Source organism: Canis lupus, chromosome 4, assembly GCF_003254725.2.
Source record: "Canis lupus dingo isolate Sandy chromosome 4, ASM325472v2, whole genome shotgun sequence".
Taxonomy (NCBI): domain Eukaryota; kingdom Metazoa; phylum Chordata; class Mammalia; order Carnivora; family Canidae; genus Canis; species Canis lupus.
The window spans coordinates 28,410,412-28,425,456 of record NC_064246.1 but is presented as its reverse complement, the minus strand read 5'-3'; the positions used below and the strand labels follow the sequence as shown (position 1 = coordinate 28,425,456).

General features: G+C 57.7%; 1 protein-coding gene across 2 annotated transcripts in view; it reads right to left on the bottom strand.

Moving 5' to 3' along the window:
- Positions 1 to 7,507: 7,507 nt before the first annotated feature.
- Positions 7,508 to 15,045, bottom strand: part of RPS24 (ribosomal protein S24) — a 155,222-nt gene continuing 147,684 nt past the window's right edge. For both annotated transcript variants that reach the window (XM_049109072.1, XM_049109074.1), the window contains exon 5: positions 7,508 to 7,615. In XM_049109072.1, coding sequence (XP_048965029.1) covers positions 7,523 to 7,615 — 93 coding nt within the window. In that variant the 3' untranslated portion in view covers positions 7,508 to 7,522. The remainder of the gene's footprint in view (positions 7,616 to 15,045) is intronic.

Sequence of the window (15,045 nt, the reverse complement as noted above, 5' to 3'; positions counted from 1 at the left end):
GTGAGGAAAGGCTGCCAGCACGAGTTGCCACCTGTGGCTGCGTCCTACAAGGAAGAGATCCCTGAGGATTGAGGCAATCCAGGAAAAGGCCGGTCAAGGAGAGAATCTTAGTGATGGCGAACTTCTGACGTCAAACCATGGTTGGGGTCAAGCTCACCTCACTCAGGCCAAAAAAACCAAAACCAAAACAAAACAAAACAAAAAAAAAAACATGGGCCATATGGTTTCCCCGAAGCCAAGGACAGCGGCTCTCCTGAAATCATCACTCAGCTGAGTTTGGGGTGGCCTGAATTGTCTTTGTTTGGGGCTGTTTGTTTTGAGTGGTGTCATTATTTTATTTTTAAATTACCTATAATGCACCCTTTAAAAATTCCCTAATTACAGATAGGATAAATACATAATTGCAGACTTTTAAAAAGCACATATTATTTACTCAATACTCCATAATTACGGTCTTTTCCATGAAATGTATTATTTCCTGGATGGTCCGTAATCGCTCCTTTGAAGCCAGCTGGGGAAGGCCGAATTGTCCCTCAGAGTCAGTTCACAGGTCACTGGTCCCGGCCCATCAGGCAGTTGATGAGGCACCGCGGCTGGCTGTCGGAGCCCCGCAGGCCTGCGCCCACAGGAAGCACCGGGCCGGGTTCCTGCACAGGAATCGGCCACACAGATCCGGCCACCGCGGGTGCTGACCTCACCAGGGACGGTGGGATTAGGGGGCAGAGGTGGAGGAAGCGCTGCTCTTTCTCACTTGATTCAGGAGGGAAGGGCTGAGAGGTGGGCGCTCGGGGCCGCAGGTCGGCGGCCTGGCGATGTGCACCCCAGGGCCATCGTCCACCCACTCCGCACCTGTAGATGAGGCTCTCAGGTTAGGTTTTATGCAAAGCAGCCCCTGAGCCCGAGATTTCGGCGAGGTGATCCCAGAAAGTCCAGGCGAGGGAGCAAGAAAGTAAAGGCAGTGAAGAGGGAAGCTGCAGGCTCATGCCTTCATGAGCAGGTTACCATCGTCATCCACACCTCCAGACCCTGCAGGACACGCCTCAGAACTGTCCCCAAGGAACCTAGGAATCTACCGGCCAGCTCTCATCCCCCGCTTCTTGGGGGTTGTCGCGTAAACTTCGAGACCCTCCCAGGGTGCCCTGCACACAGGCAGCTCGAAGCAGGCCATCGGCATGTGCGGCCACTGCCCACCAAGGCAGCAGGTGACCTCCCAGAAAGACCAGAGGGTCGCAGGCAGGCACCAAGAGTCTCTGCTAAGGCCCATTAGTCACTTTCTCTCTGCCTCCGCTTTCTCACCTGCAAATGAAGATAAAAGTCATACCTGCCTCATAGATTATGGGGAAGAAGAAGTGAGATTGGGTAAATGGAAGCTGCCGTTATCGTGAGTGACAATGGATAAGGCTTCAGCTCAGCCTCCATGGCAGCCCTCCCCAATTCAGAGAGGCTTTCAGGACCAGCCAGAAAATTATCGCAGGGCCTGCAAAGCCCAACCTGACATGACAGCAAATCCTTGGCCACGTGGCTGTGCCCGTTACCCCAAGTCAGACACTGTTGGCTGATTTATCATTGCATCCCTCTTCTTTCTCACTATAGACCCGCAAGTAGGTAAAAATATGAGGGGCTTCAGGAAGATGAATCCGAGTTAGGCTCAGCCAGGCACAGCCATTCCACCCTCCTCCTCCCCAGGGGTTGCATTAGACATTTGACCTATTTCTAGCCAGTGAGATGCAAAGGAAGACAACTGGGAAAGCTTTCTTCTCTGAGAAAAAAGAAAATATTCCCTCCTCCGGCTTTGGACAGTATTGTATGAGGAGTGATGCTTGGTGCAGCTGCAGCCATCTTATACCATGAGGGTCCACGCCTGAATATGTAGTCGACACAGTGACAGTGACAGAAGAGACAATGAAAAAAAAATCCAGTATCTTGCTCACATCCCTGGGTCCCTAAATTGATAAGCCCCTGAACCATCCGAGCTCCGGTATAAATAACAGTCAGTGCTAATGTGGTACTCACCACGTGTCAGGCACTGCTCTAAGCACTTTGCATTTGCTCACCCACTGAATCCTCATAAGAGCCCAGTGAGAAAGGCATTATTATTGGTCGTTCCATTTACAGATGTGAAAACCGAGGCCTGGAAAGGTTAAGCAACCAGCTCAGGGCCCTACAGTTAGCAATGATTCCACCTCAGGCAGCCTGGGTTTGGGCTCTGAACTCTTTCTGATTACACTGGACTCTACTACCACTTTACTATTTTTATAACATAAAAAAAAATAAATCTCCTCTATCCTTGAAGCCATTTTGACTTGTTTCCTCTGCTAAACGCAGCTGATAGTATCCTAGTTGATATACCTCAGTGATGAGATAAGCCAGGAAGGGAGGGAGGGAGGGGAGGAGGAAGGAAGGAGGGAGGGAGAGAGGGAGGGATGGAGGAAGGGAGGGAGGGAGGGAAGGAGAGAAGGGGGAGGGACAGAGGGAGGGAGGGAATGAAGGAAGGAAGGAGAGAAGGGAAGGATGGAGGGAGGGAGGGAAGGAGGGAAGGGGGAGGGAAGAAGGGAGGGGGGAAGGAGGGAAGAAAGGAAAAGGGAAGGAAAGAAAGACGGAAGGGGGGTGAAGGGAAAAAGGGAATTTAATTTTAAATTAAGGGGCATGGCTAAGTCTCAGACGTGTGCCAGGAGGGCAGTGGCTGGAAACGACGTCTCATGTACATACTCCCCTGGAAGAGCCTCCCCTCGCAATGGCGACATGATGAAGGACTACTGTCACCGTCAGGCCGGCTTTACTGGAAGCCCACATCTGCGCTCAGCACGAATGTAGGCTCTTGACATGACTCTGCAAGGCAGGTGCCACCCCCCCACCCCCAGCTCACAAATCAGGAGCCCCAGTACTACTCCCTGGTGTGTACCGAGTTCCTCTCCTGTGCCAGCCCCCACGCCAAGAGCTCTCCGGGCCTTTTCTCATGAAATCTCCGCAATAATCCAATCAAGTGAGCATCATTTTACAAAAGAGGCAACCAAGGCTCAGAGAAGCGAAGTATCAGGTCCATGGTCCCAAGATGATAGGGAGAGCTATGAATCCAACTCAATCTGTAGAAGAAAGAAGGCGCACCCACAGAGCCAGCCCCTGGCAACCAAGATGTGGGGAGCCGTGGCCAGCAGGAGCCCGAGTGGCCCTGAATCCACATGACAGCTCTTAACTCTGAGGAGAAATGAAGAAGCTGTCCCCTGGACCTGCCAGCAGCGGGGAGGGGTGAGCTCCCCGTGACCAGGAGTGTTCAAACAGAGGCAAGTGAGGACCTGTGCCGTGGGTAATGGAGTGTTCCCATCCATCTCCACACGTCGGGGACTTCAGTATTCTAGAATTCTATAGCCGCATGTCCAAACTCTCCAAAGCCAACGGAGACCTCAGAACCTGTGTGTTTCCTGCTGACTGTAAGGGGAAACCACAGAAGGAGCACTGGCCCAGGAGTCCAGGAATCATTTAACATTTACCGTTTCAATACCAGCCTGCAGAATTTCTAGAAAGCCCCCCTCAACCGTGCCTGGGCCTTCGGGCTTGTGAGGGCTGTTCGGGGACAGGCAGAGCCACCTACAGCTTAGCTGTATCCCCCGGGGTGGGGGGGGGAGCGGTGCGGATTTGAGGCAAGGCTCTATTCCAGCCGCAGTTTTCTGCTCTGTAAAATGGGTCTATAAGAAGGACCTCCCTAAGGTCCCTTCCAGTTTCGGAGTGGAGGAAGTGGGGGGCGGGGGTCTAAGCAGGGTTGCCACGTGGGTCCCAGCCCTCAGGAAGGAAGGAGTTCCTCCCTGGCTTCTGAGAATGCATCCCAGGAAATGGGGAATCACGGGGTCCCCACTCTCCCACACACATGCAGGGTCTGGTCCGTCCTTCGTGCTCTTCGTGCTCACAAACGGTTTCCCGGACTCACCCAGGAAAGTGACACCTCGAGGGGGGCTGGCTTACCCTTGGCCTCTGCACTCTCTCCCGCCAGAGGGCATCACAGACACAGAAAGACCCAGGGCGGGGGGGCGGGGGGGGGTCCCCGGTGCTGCCTCTCACTGGCTGTGTCACTCTGGACAGGCGTGTCTCACCTCCGGGCGGTCACCTTTGGAACGAGGATACACGACCGCATTATCCCACCACCGCAAGGGTGAAAGGAAATAAGGCGTGCGAGCGCCTGGCACAGTGCAAAGTACACAGCTGGCGCTCAGTAATGAACGGCCGCTTCCTTCCCACGGGCCGGGCCACAGCTCCGTTCCTGCCCCACGAGGAGAAGGGCAGCTGGCAGGGGGGGTCGATGCTGGCTGGATGGAGGTGACACCGCCCCCCCACAGAGGCAGGACTCCTGCAGTGTGGGAGCCCCCGGGGCTGCGGGCAGCTTCTCGGGCGGAGGAAGGACAAAGGAGGGGCCAGGGCAGGGCTGCAGCAGCAGGTGGGAAAGGCAGTGCTGTGACAGTGACACTGAGCACGGCCCCCTCTTCTGAGCCGGTGCCCAAGAACTTACCCCTGGCCCAGAGGAGCGTGTGCCGCCTCCCAGTGAGGGCCCCACAGGCTCCCCGTCCATCTGCCCCACCTCACGCACCTCTCCACGTCTCAGCTCCCTGGCGGGGCACCCCCCACGCCTGCAAAGACTCCTTCTGATCGGAGCTCCTAGTCGGGTGGCTCAACCGTGTGCCCCACGGATGCTGTGGGGTGGACGTGGAGATGGGCAGGCCATACCCACCCCGGCTGCAGTCCCCGGCCGTGGAGAAGCTTCCCTCCCAGGGAGCTGAAGCCACGGCCCCCTGCTCCACTCGGAGGGGGGGTGCTCTGGACGCCCATGCTCAGGCCCCCCCCCAGGATAGCCCGCCTGGAGCACAGCCCAGAAACTGCTTACAACCAGCAGCGAATCGGGGGCTCCCATGGGTACGCACACTCCCCAGTAGGGCTGGGCCGGTAGCACCGTGCAGGATCACCCCTCTTTGCAAAACTGGGGAGTCAGGAACACAATGCTGAATGCCTTTCAGAAGTCACTCGGGATGCCGAGGGAGGGGGCCCCACCTCCCTATCTGCCATCCCGAGGGAGGGGGCCCCACCTCCCTATCTGCACACGTGGGGATGGGGCAAGGATGGCTAAGGCTCCTCCCAGAGCTAACCGTCTGAGGGTCTGATGACCCCCGTGCGTGGGCAGCCCAGCCCCAAGTCCTGTTTCCAGATTAGTCCCCCAATCTGGACCCACGGTGAGGCGGGCTCCTGACAAGGACAAGAAGGTAGACGCGGGTAAAGGAGGCCTGGGTCCAGCGAGCGTCAACATTCAGTATCAGAGCGGGTTCGACAAGCTCCCACACGGAGAGTAGTGACCAGGGCAGAGCCGGAGCTAAAACGGGGGAGCAGAGCCTCCGAGCCCACCCTCACCCCCCTCGGGGACACCCCTGTAGCACGCCCCCTAGAATCTGCAGCCCTGAGCCCTTCCCCCAGGTGGGGACATCTGGGAGGGGCTTGACAGACCGGTCAGCACCCACCGCAGTACCTCCAGCCCACTCTGCAGGCCACCTGCACACACTTGCCAGTCATGCCAAGGCCTCCCGGCTTCTCCACTCCCGGGTGGTCGGGCCTGTGCGCCGGGCGGGGCAGGGAGCCAGGGGGCTGACGGGGCCCCGGGACCGACCTTTGCCAGAGCCCAGAAATGGCGGACACACGCCTCAGCTCCCTTGTCCCCAGTGGGGTGACTCCTGTGTGCTTTCCACACCCTGTCCTAGGGGCCTGGAGTTGGGGGGGGGGGAGCGGTGACCTGGCTCAATGGGTTAGAAGCAGCTGCCGGGGATTTTGAATCTGGGCCGGGACACATGCACCAAAGGCACAGAGTCTCCATTCTGTGGCCGCAGCTGCACAAACATCCTGCTTCCCAGCGCGCCGTGGCCAACGTGCCCACAGAGCTGCCCAGCGCCCCGGGGCTGGCAGGCCAGGGCAGGCCAGGGGCTGTGATCCTGGGCCCCCTGCCTACTGCCTGAACCCCGTTCTTGGCACTTCCTACAATTCAGCGAATACCTGCTACCCTTTCCACAAATTGTCCTTCCCGCCTATAGCAGCCCGAGTCTATTCCTGTGGCCTAGAACAAAACGCCTAGCTGGTAGATGCACAAGGCCCCCGGGCCTCTTCTCCAGCCCGACAAGCCTGGACCCTGAATCCTGGGAAGGTGAGGATAACGATGAATGGGACGGCCGGCCGAGAGAGGCGGGGAGAAGGGAGGGGTGCTGGGGTCCCTCCCACCGCGACCCAGGGCTCCTCTCCGAAAAGAAAGCCACGGTCCTGTCTTCAGGGAGCACTCAGTCCAGGGAGGGACACAGGCATGATGCCAATAAGCCCAATGCAGGGTGACAGGAGTTGAGGCAGAGGGAGCAAGCACAAGGCATGGGAGACAGTGCGTCTGGGCTCAGGAAGGGCTCCCCAGAGGGACGGTGTCTAAGTGCAGCTCCGTGAAAAAGCAGAGGAAAGAGAAGGAAAAAGAGCAAACCGGGCGCTTCACGGCCACAAGCAGGCTGGCCCGGGGCCAGTCCCTGGATGAATCATGACTCAGTGCCTGGCTCCAGCTGTAAATCTGGGAGACAGACAGGCGGCTCTCTGGAGGGACCGCCGCTCCCTGGGGAGGGCTCCAAGTTTGTCACCAGCTAATAGGGAGTAAAAACACATCCGTTTGTGTGTGCGGAGACGTCTCAGTCTGCCTCCACAGGCACGAACACACACGCTCACACACACGGACCCCAAGCAAGGGCGCAGAGCAAAAATAGCAGGTTGCCGCAGCTGGGTGCTTGCAAGAATCCGTGATTAGGACGGGACTCGTCGCTGTCCAAGCGGAGGCCTCTGGGAGAAGACAGGTCCAGCCCAGGCTCGGAGCTGCCTTCCTGAGGGCGGTTTTCCCTTGTTGCTGCCTTCGAAGAGAGAGGGACATGATGGTGTCGGGGAGCAGGAGGGGCAGGCTTGAGAAGCAGGCCGTTGGGCTTCCAGCCTCAGCTTTTCCAGACTGTTTAGGTGACCTTGGGAGAAACTGCTGTCCGACCTAGGCCTCAGTTTCCCCATCTGTACATGGAGGAGGTTACTCTAGATCAACGGTGGTTAGTCCAGCTCAGTGGACTGGTGATGGCTTCTTGGGACACTCTAATGAGAAGGAACCAGGCACAGGCAGGGGCAGCGGTGGCACGTGCGCTACTTACCGTCCCTTGCCTCTTGAGTCCTGATGCTCTGCGAGTCTGCAAGCTGACTTCTGGGGCTTAACGTGGGCTCCAACTTGTGGGCTGGGATGAGCTCATCCCCGTCATAAGAGCTCGCTGTGCATCTCTTCCGAGCTCCGCGGTCAGTGACGTCACGGTGCACAGAGCCGAAAGGCAGCCACAGCGTAAGTGTTTATGCCATGGAAACCAGCAAATGCCACAGAGCAGGGTTTTACTGGTTCACAGGCCAGGGCACGGGAAGAAGGGAATCCAGGCAGCCCCCCATCCTGGGATCCACTGGGAGCCGTTGGCCCCTGGCAAGTGGCCGGTGCCCACTGATGCTAGAATCCGATCCATTCTGTCAGAGACTCGTCATCTCTGAACCGCACCTTGTTCTGGATCCTCACACCTTCTGCCTCAGTCCGTTCAGGCTCCTGTAACAGAATATCACAGACCGGGTGGCTTATAAAAAGAGAAAAAAACAGGTATTTATATCTTACAGTTCTGGAAGCTGGAAGTTCAAGATCTCAAGGCACCAGCGAATTCAATGTCCAGTGAAGGCGGCTTGCGGGCTCATGGACGGCCACCTTCTCTCTGTATCCTCACGTGGTGCAAGGGGCGAGGGAGCCCTCCGGGGTCTCATGACCAGATCACCTCCCAAAGGCCCCTCCTCCTCATGCCTTCACACTGGGGAGGAGGGTGCAACATAAGAATTTTGGGGAAATACAAACATTTAGTCTGTAGCATTGCTTTTGCTGCATGCAGCCCCATTCGGGGCCCCACCCAATCTGCCTTGGCACCAGTCATGCCGTCCTCCTCCAGGAAGCCTTCTCAGACTGCTTGAGTTTGCAGTGATGACCCTGCCCCCCTCCCCCCCCCCCCCCCCAACCACCACCCTCAGCTCTCATTTCACTTTCTGTGTTTGTTGGTTCTGGGATGCAAACTGTCTTCCTGGAAAAGGTTCAGAGGCTACGTCTCCTCCTTCTTCATCCCCACAGTCAGGGTTCCACATAGGCCTAGTCATGGAACAGACGTCTAGGGAGATACCAGCTGAGTCATCCACTGCCTGGGACAGAGCCCCAAAACGCCTGTAACCATCACCCCAATCAGAATCCTATATCCCAGGTGGGGAAACTGAGACTCCAAACAGCACGGAGCAGCCTATCTGCAGCCGAGCTCTAGAACCCAGGCCTCCAGATGGCCTGCACACTGCCTTAGGAGTCCAGTTCATGGATGCAGAGACTGAGGCCCACAGAGGTCTAGAACCAAGCTCCCAGCGTGACCCTGTAGGGGAGTCAGCACAGACACCCAGGTCCCCAGCATCCCAAGGGGGGGCCGTGCTCTCTACACCAACCCCCCCTGCCTCTCCCTTCACTTCGCTCCCAGCATCACCCTCGGCTTACCTAACTAGGCCTTTCCATGTCCACGGCAGGGCTCTGGAGCCTGCCTGCCACCTCTCTCTCCACCCCCAACATCAGACCTCGAGGGTCACGTCAGCAACCCGTGGGGCCTGAGGCCCCAGAATCCACGGGGGCTGCTTTCTCGGGCGAGGAGCAAGGCCCAGCCTGGGCCTGCCTGGGCTGCATTTGGGGCCGCCTCCTCCCCATGCTCTGTCCTCAGGCTGCTGCTTAACATGCACACGGGAACCTCAACGCTGAGCGTATAGATTTCTCTTTGTCTTTGGTGGTAATTATTAGCTGTCTCGGCGGGTGAATGCAGGCAGAAACAAAGGCAGCAAGGGTTGTAAAACCTTTTATCTCGATCAGGCCGCATTATTTGATAAGGTGCTAAGCTAATAGCAACGCATGTCAAATTGTGTTTAGACAGATCGAGGGGCTGGGAATGGAGGGTATATTTGTCTCCGGAAACCTGCACCTGCAAAGGATAAGAAGTAAAGCACGCTGATATTCACAGCCCCGTGCAAAACGCAGACCGCGCAGCTTCTGGGGCTCCTGGCACAGAGACTCCTGGGAAAGGGGGCCAAACAGGAGGCTGGGAAGGTAGGGAGTGGACCCACGTTTTGCTGATTTCCACTCAACACCATCTCAGGGTCTTTGCCCCGAGCCCCACAGGTCCCCACAGGGCTCAGCAGCACATCTAGGTTCCCTGGCTCCCAAGCCAGAGCTCTCACCATGAGCATGTATTAAACCCCGAGTATGTAAATCTGTCCTGTGTATGACATCGACTCCTATAGACAGAATTCCTATCCACAGAGACGGCATAGACCCTACAGAATTAGTCCTGAATCATGGGCAGCCTTGAGAAGAGGCTCACAAGGGCCGGGAAAATCAAGGCAGGCTTCCTGGAAAAGGTAAGAGTTCATACAGGCCTCGCAGGATGAGGAGGGTTTGGAATGCAAGCCTGGGGAGAAGCACCCCTAACCACCAAGCTCCAGACCCCTCTCTGTGAACTCCCAGGGGCAGATCCAGTAGTCTTCCAGATCCTGCCAGGCATTTCCTTTGGTTTGTCCTTCCCAGACCCTCCAAGAGAGCCTCACTCTGCCTCAGGATCACCAAAGCACACCCACGGCCGACCATTCTGTGCCCGGAAGGGCCAGCGGGAAGGTGGTGGCAGAAAAAGAAAAGGGGAGGATGCACATGTCGCGAATATTTATGAAAGCCTTAAAAAAAAAAAAGTGCAGACCCTTTGAAACGGTGGATTTGTGCCTAGGAATAGTCCCTAAGGAAATAATCGGGAATGTGTACGGGTCTTGAGCACTCGGGATGCCCACCACAGGACTGTTTGTGCCAGCAAAGGATTGCAAGCAACCTTCAATGTCCAACAATGCAGGATCGGTTGAAAGAAATACTCAGGACCTTCTCGTGAAGCCACTGAGAAGTAATCATGGATCGGAGCCTTGGCTGCGGTTCTCCCTGGAGCAGGCTCAGGACTCAGATGCAGGTATATGCAAAGGCGCGGAAGGTGAAGCAGGCGAGTGGGGAGGCCACGCGGGAAGGCAGGCAGTATTAGCTGAGTTTTCAAACCAGCTACCGAGGGAGGTGATGGGAGGCTGATTCCTCTGGGTAAACTCCAGGGTGGGTGTAACACCTGCCCTCGGGGGAGGCAGCCGGGGTACCTAAGTACCAGCTTGCTTCAGTCCTCGATCGAGGGCTGTGGGAGGCCGGAGACGCCAGTGTTGACCCCCAGGCACCTCCAGTCTGCCACCAGCCTCCTGCAGCGAGAGCCCCCGAGAAACAAAACGCAGGTGCCAACAGGTGGGATGGGCAGCAGCAGTGGGCTAAAGGGGCAGGGTCACGGGCGTGCAGGCAGGGGCAGCCCTGTCACTTCTGTGTTTCATCTGAACTAGAAAAAGCCCGGCTCATGGAAGACAAGCTTATTTCTTCGCTTCGGGATGCCCGTTGATGTACTGATGTGCACTGGGTGAATCCCCAAGCCCTTGACTGTGCACCTGCCCTGGTTTTGTCCTCCCGAGGCACACCCGTTAGTGGCTCTGGAGACATCGGTGCCTTCCAGAACAGAGCCGGGGAAATGCCGTCACAGTGGTGTCCTTAGGAACATGGGGAAATGGAGAGGCAGATTCCCAGGGTCATGGGTGCAAAATGCCCCCATGTTCTTAATGTGTGCGAAAAGAAACTGACCAGCTTTCCTCTGGGAAAAGTGTCCTCACCCCATCACCCCAGGAGAGGCCTGTCCGAGGTCACTGAAGGCAGCACTGCGATACTGCTGCACAAAAAAAAAAAAAAAAAAAAAAAGCAAATCCAGAAGCAATCTAAAAGCCCATCACATGGGGAATGACTAAATAAAAGCTGATAGATCCACGCTCAGGAATACCGCCCGGCAGTAAGAACGAACGACGTACAGCTATCAGTACCAACGTGGAGAAAACCCCAAGACTAATAGTTAGGTGACAAAATCCAAGGACAGAACAATACATACTGTGTGATACCGTTTCTGCTGAAGAAAAACACATCCGAACACACTAACAATACACCCATGGATCCCCACGTGCACAGATATAAATGCGTGTGTGCCCTCGGATCAAGAGGGGTGCACGTCACAGCCGCAGCCGGGGCCCTGCTGGCGGGAGAGGCCCACAGGACCGTAGCGCAGTCTGTCTCCTGCCGACGAGAATGCCTTCCCCTGTGCCTGGTGTGCAATTAAATAAATGAAAATGTGTTAAAAGAAGGAAAAGGGAGAGCCTAGCCATATAGCCACCAAAACACCAAAATATTTACAGGGTTTATCTCTGAGGGCTGGGATTAGGGGTGTTTTTAATTTTCTTCTGTTTGCTTATCTGCATTTTTTAAATTTTCTACAAAGAGCATGCACGTTTTTGTAATAAGAGAAAGAAAACCTGAAGTAATGTTTAATTAAGTGCCCGCTGCACCACCCCCTTCCCCCTCCCCATAGGAAGCTGTCCCCCCTCCGCCTCCCAGGAGGGTCTGCGCCTGCCGTTTCTTTCCTCGCATCCCCCCCCTCCGAGCCACTCGAGGTTCCCACTCCAGGCATCCTAGACATTGCATCCTGGGTGGGACCATCCGAGGACCGAGGTGCTGGCTTTCCTGATCATCTCTGTGATTCTCTGACTGTGCAACCTCGAGCCACGCACGCACACCCTCTCTGGGCCTGTGTCGTCCTCTGCCGACGGGAATTCTAGAATCCAAACCACCTTCACCTGCGGCTGGGAGGCCCGGGAGATGATAGTCGGGCGTGTCTTGTGTCGAACGCCCTGCTTGTGTGCAGCTCACAGAAGGAGGAGTCTGAGCAGAAGTCACCCCCACCAGCTGAGTCCCAGGACCGCAGGCCCTGGCGGGGATGCTCTGGGTCAGCTCCGGGGCCCCACTGGAATTCAAAGTCAGGTTGCACGTGGAAACGTGAAAGGGGCAAATGAGGCACGTGAGCGGCTCCGGGCTGGAGGAGCTGTGTCGCCCTCAAAGCAGGGCTCTGAGTGTCAGATTTTCCACTCTATTTCTCCGTAGCATGTTCTGCACATCCCGGTGCTAAAAATAACTGTGGCGTGTGAGTTGGGGTGGGGGAGGCCTGGGTGGCTCCCACGGCCATTGGAGCTGGCTGGGCCCAGCAGCCTCCCTTCACCTGGGCAGGACATGCCCCGGCTCCGGGGAGCTCTCCTCACCCACCCTCAGTCCGTGGCCCATGACTTCATCTCCTGCCTAGGGCCCCGGGCAGCCCAGAAATCAGGGATGGAAAATTCCCAAAGAGATCGTCTCTCTTCCACCGCCTGGGAGGAACACAGTCACCCCTAGAAGTCCTTCGGGACGGCAGAGAAGACCCTTAGATCTAAGGCAGTTCCCTGAAATCGCATCTGTCAAACGGCCCACAGGCTTCACTTCGTGGAAAAATATTTCCCGAGCCCGGCTGGGACCTCTGCTGCTCCTACAGAGGCCAGCTCCTACTGTTTCCCCCCGCCCCCTGCCCCCCAGAGGGAGTTAAGAAAGAAGTACTGGTTCCAGGTCCGAATCAAAGTGAACACAGGGGCAGAGGCACGGAGCAGTGGTGTCGTCTACTCTCCTCCCCCCCCCCACCTAGGGGTCACTCCAGCCACCCCGCTGGTCGCAAGATACAAAAGGGCCTTCCCCCCACTCAACCATCCCTGGTGCCCTGTCCAGCCGTGAGGACCCACGGGGCATGCATGCACCCACGCCCAGCCCAGGGGAGGATCAGGGGACCTTGAGGACACTTGGGCCCTTGAAGAGCATCTGTTTAGTTCAGGGCTCCAGACAGGTGCACAAAGAGGCAGCTAACACTGCATCTAACCCACTGGCAGAGGGGAGGCATGGCCATCAGAGCATGCCCAGGGCGGGGGGGGGGTCTCCCCAGAGGACTAAGTGCAGAAGCAGGGAGGCCTGAGGCCACCAGTCCTGTGGACCCCCGAGAATGCTAAGGAGAAGGACTCTCTGGGATTCAAAGGAGATAAACCTGAAAATGGGATTGAGATCCCACAATGAAGCCCTAGCTTTGAACGACAAGAGCAGAGATTGGGACTTCACTCCTGAGGCTAAGTTTCTTGAAGAGTATTCCAAATGGCAGGGGGGCGGGGGGGGGGAGGCATGTTGAAAAGTGATTTTGTGAAAGAGAAGGTATGATGTGTGGGATGTGTAGACCCAGCAGGGGGTGGGCAGCCCCAGGGGAGAAACCATGGCAGCCACACGGCCCTCTGGGAGCTCGACGGGCCAGGTGACCTCCCCTGAGCCTCAGTTTCCTCTCCTGCAGAATGGGGTGGCAGCCTTTGCAGGGCAGCTGGGAGGTGTCTGGAGCTCCCGCAGGAGCAGGAGCAGGAGTCAGAGCGGTACCACTGGAACAGAAATCGCAAGGATGAAGCCAGCGGAGAGCAAAAGGAGGCCGGGAGTCCCAACCATAGAACTGAGATGCAGAGATGCGACGACCGCGTCCCTCCAACCTCTCATCCTTGCATCATTTCCGCCTCCCCAGCCCCTCAGCCCCTTCTCCTGATGACACAGAGCCTCCAGGGGAACCGAGTGCGGACCTGAGAGGGAGCATGCAGGTGCTCCAGGCCCGGCTCTGGCACCTCCAAACTGCGTGGCCCTGGATGAGTCTCTTCATGCCTCTGAGCCTGTGTCCTCATCGGTGAGGGGACGAGAAGGATGACGACAATACACATCTGAGATCTTCCCGCGTGCATGCATGCCAGGCCACATTCTTCATGCTTAACGACTCCTTGGGGGGAAGCTCTGCGACGACCATCCCATTTCACACATGCAAACTGACACAGAGAAGTCAAGGAAGCTGCCCAAGGCCGCACAGCCAGCGGAGAAGCCAGGAGAGGCCTGCCGAAGAAGAGCTCGCGAGGATCGAAAATGGTAGAAAAGAACTGCTCTCGACCTTGCTGGTCGTCTTCCCATGTGATTAGGATGCTGCGGCAGGTGTACTTTCGAAGATGCCGCTCCACCATCCCCACCCCAGGCTCCTTGACGTGACCTGCTCTCCTCCATGAGGGTGGCGCTGGGTCTCCTCACCCAGCAGCAGGGACTCTTGGCCAGCGTGTGAGGGCACTAACCCAGGCTGACCCCTGGCTGGGGCCCAAGGCGGAGCAGAGGGGAGCCGGGTGCCTCAGCTGCTCGTGGCCCTGATGCCCGTGCCTCGAGAGAGGCGGGAGCCGGGCATCTATTCTGACCCTGCAGGTGTGTGATAATCATGCCCCAGCGCAGGGGCTGCAGCGATGTGTTCCTGTGGCTTCAGGCCTGTGGGCCGACTGGGCTCTGCTGGGCGGGCTGCGCTTGGGGGCTCACGCCGCGAGCTGGGCTGGGAGTCACCCGACGGACGGCCACCGGCCTCCCGTGCCCGGCCCCTCAGGGTCCTCTGTCTGGGCAGCGTCTCCTCCCCTGGGGCCCTCCCGGCATGGTGGGCTCAGGCTGGTTGCACTTGTCACCTGGCAGCTGGCTCCCAGGACACAGAAAGTGGGGCGACTGGACTAGTTAGGGGCCGGGCCACTCCTGGAGCTGGAAGTGCTGGTTTGCCACGTTCCGTTGGACGGAGCAGTCAGGGGCCCACCCATGGGCAGGAAGGGCGCCACCCTCTGAGGTCCCTCCCAGCCTCCGCTCGTCCTGCCGCTCCACTTCCACCACGGGGCTCACTGCGGCCCGGGCTGTGCAGCAGAGCCACACCGTGTGCCGCTCAGACGTCCGACGCCCCCAGGATGCGCCTGGCCTGGCCCTGAGCCCCCAGGGCCCCAGGAAGAGAGCCGCTGCAAGCCCCTGGCTCCAGGAGACCCAGGAGCCGCGCCCTAGCAGCCCTCCCGCCGGCGCCTCGGGGCTCTGTGCCTCCTGGGCCCACCGTGCCCTGGGCCACGACGGGCCCTAGGCATGGATGATCCTGTGTCATCCTCCCGGGCACCCAGAGAGGAAGACAGTGCCATCGGCTCACT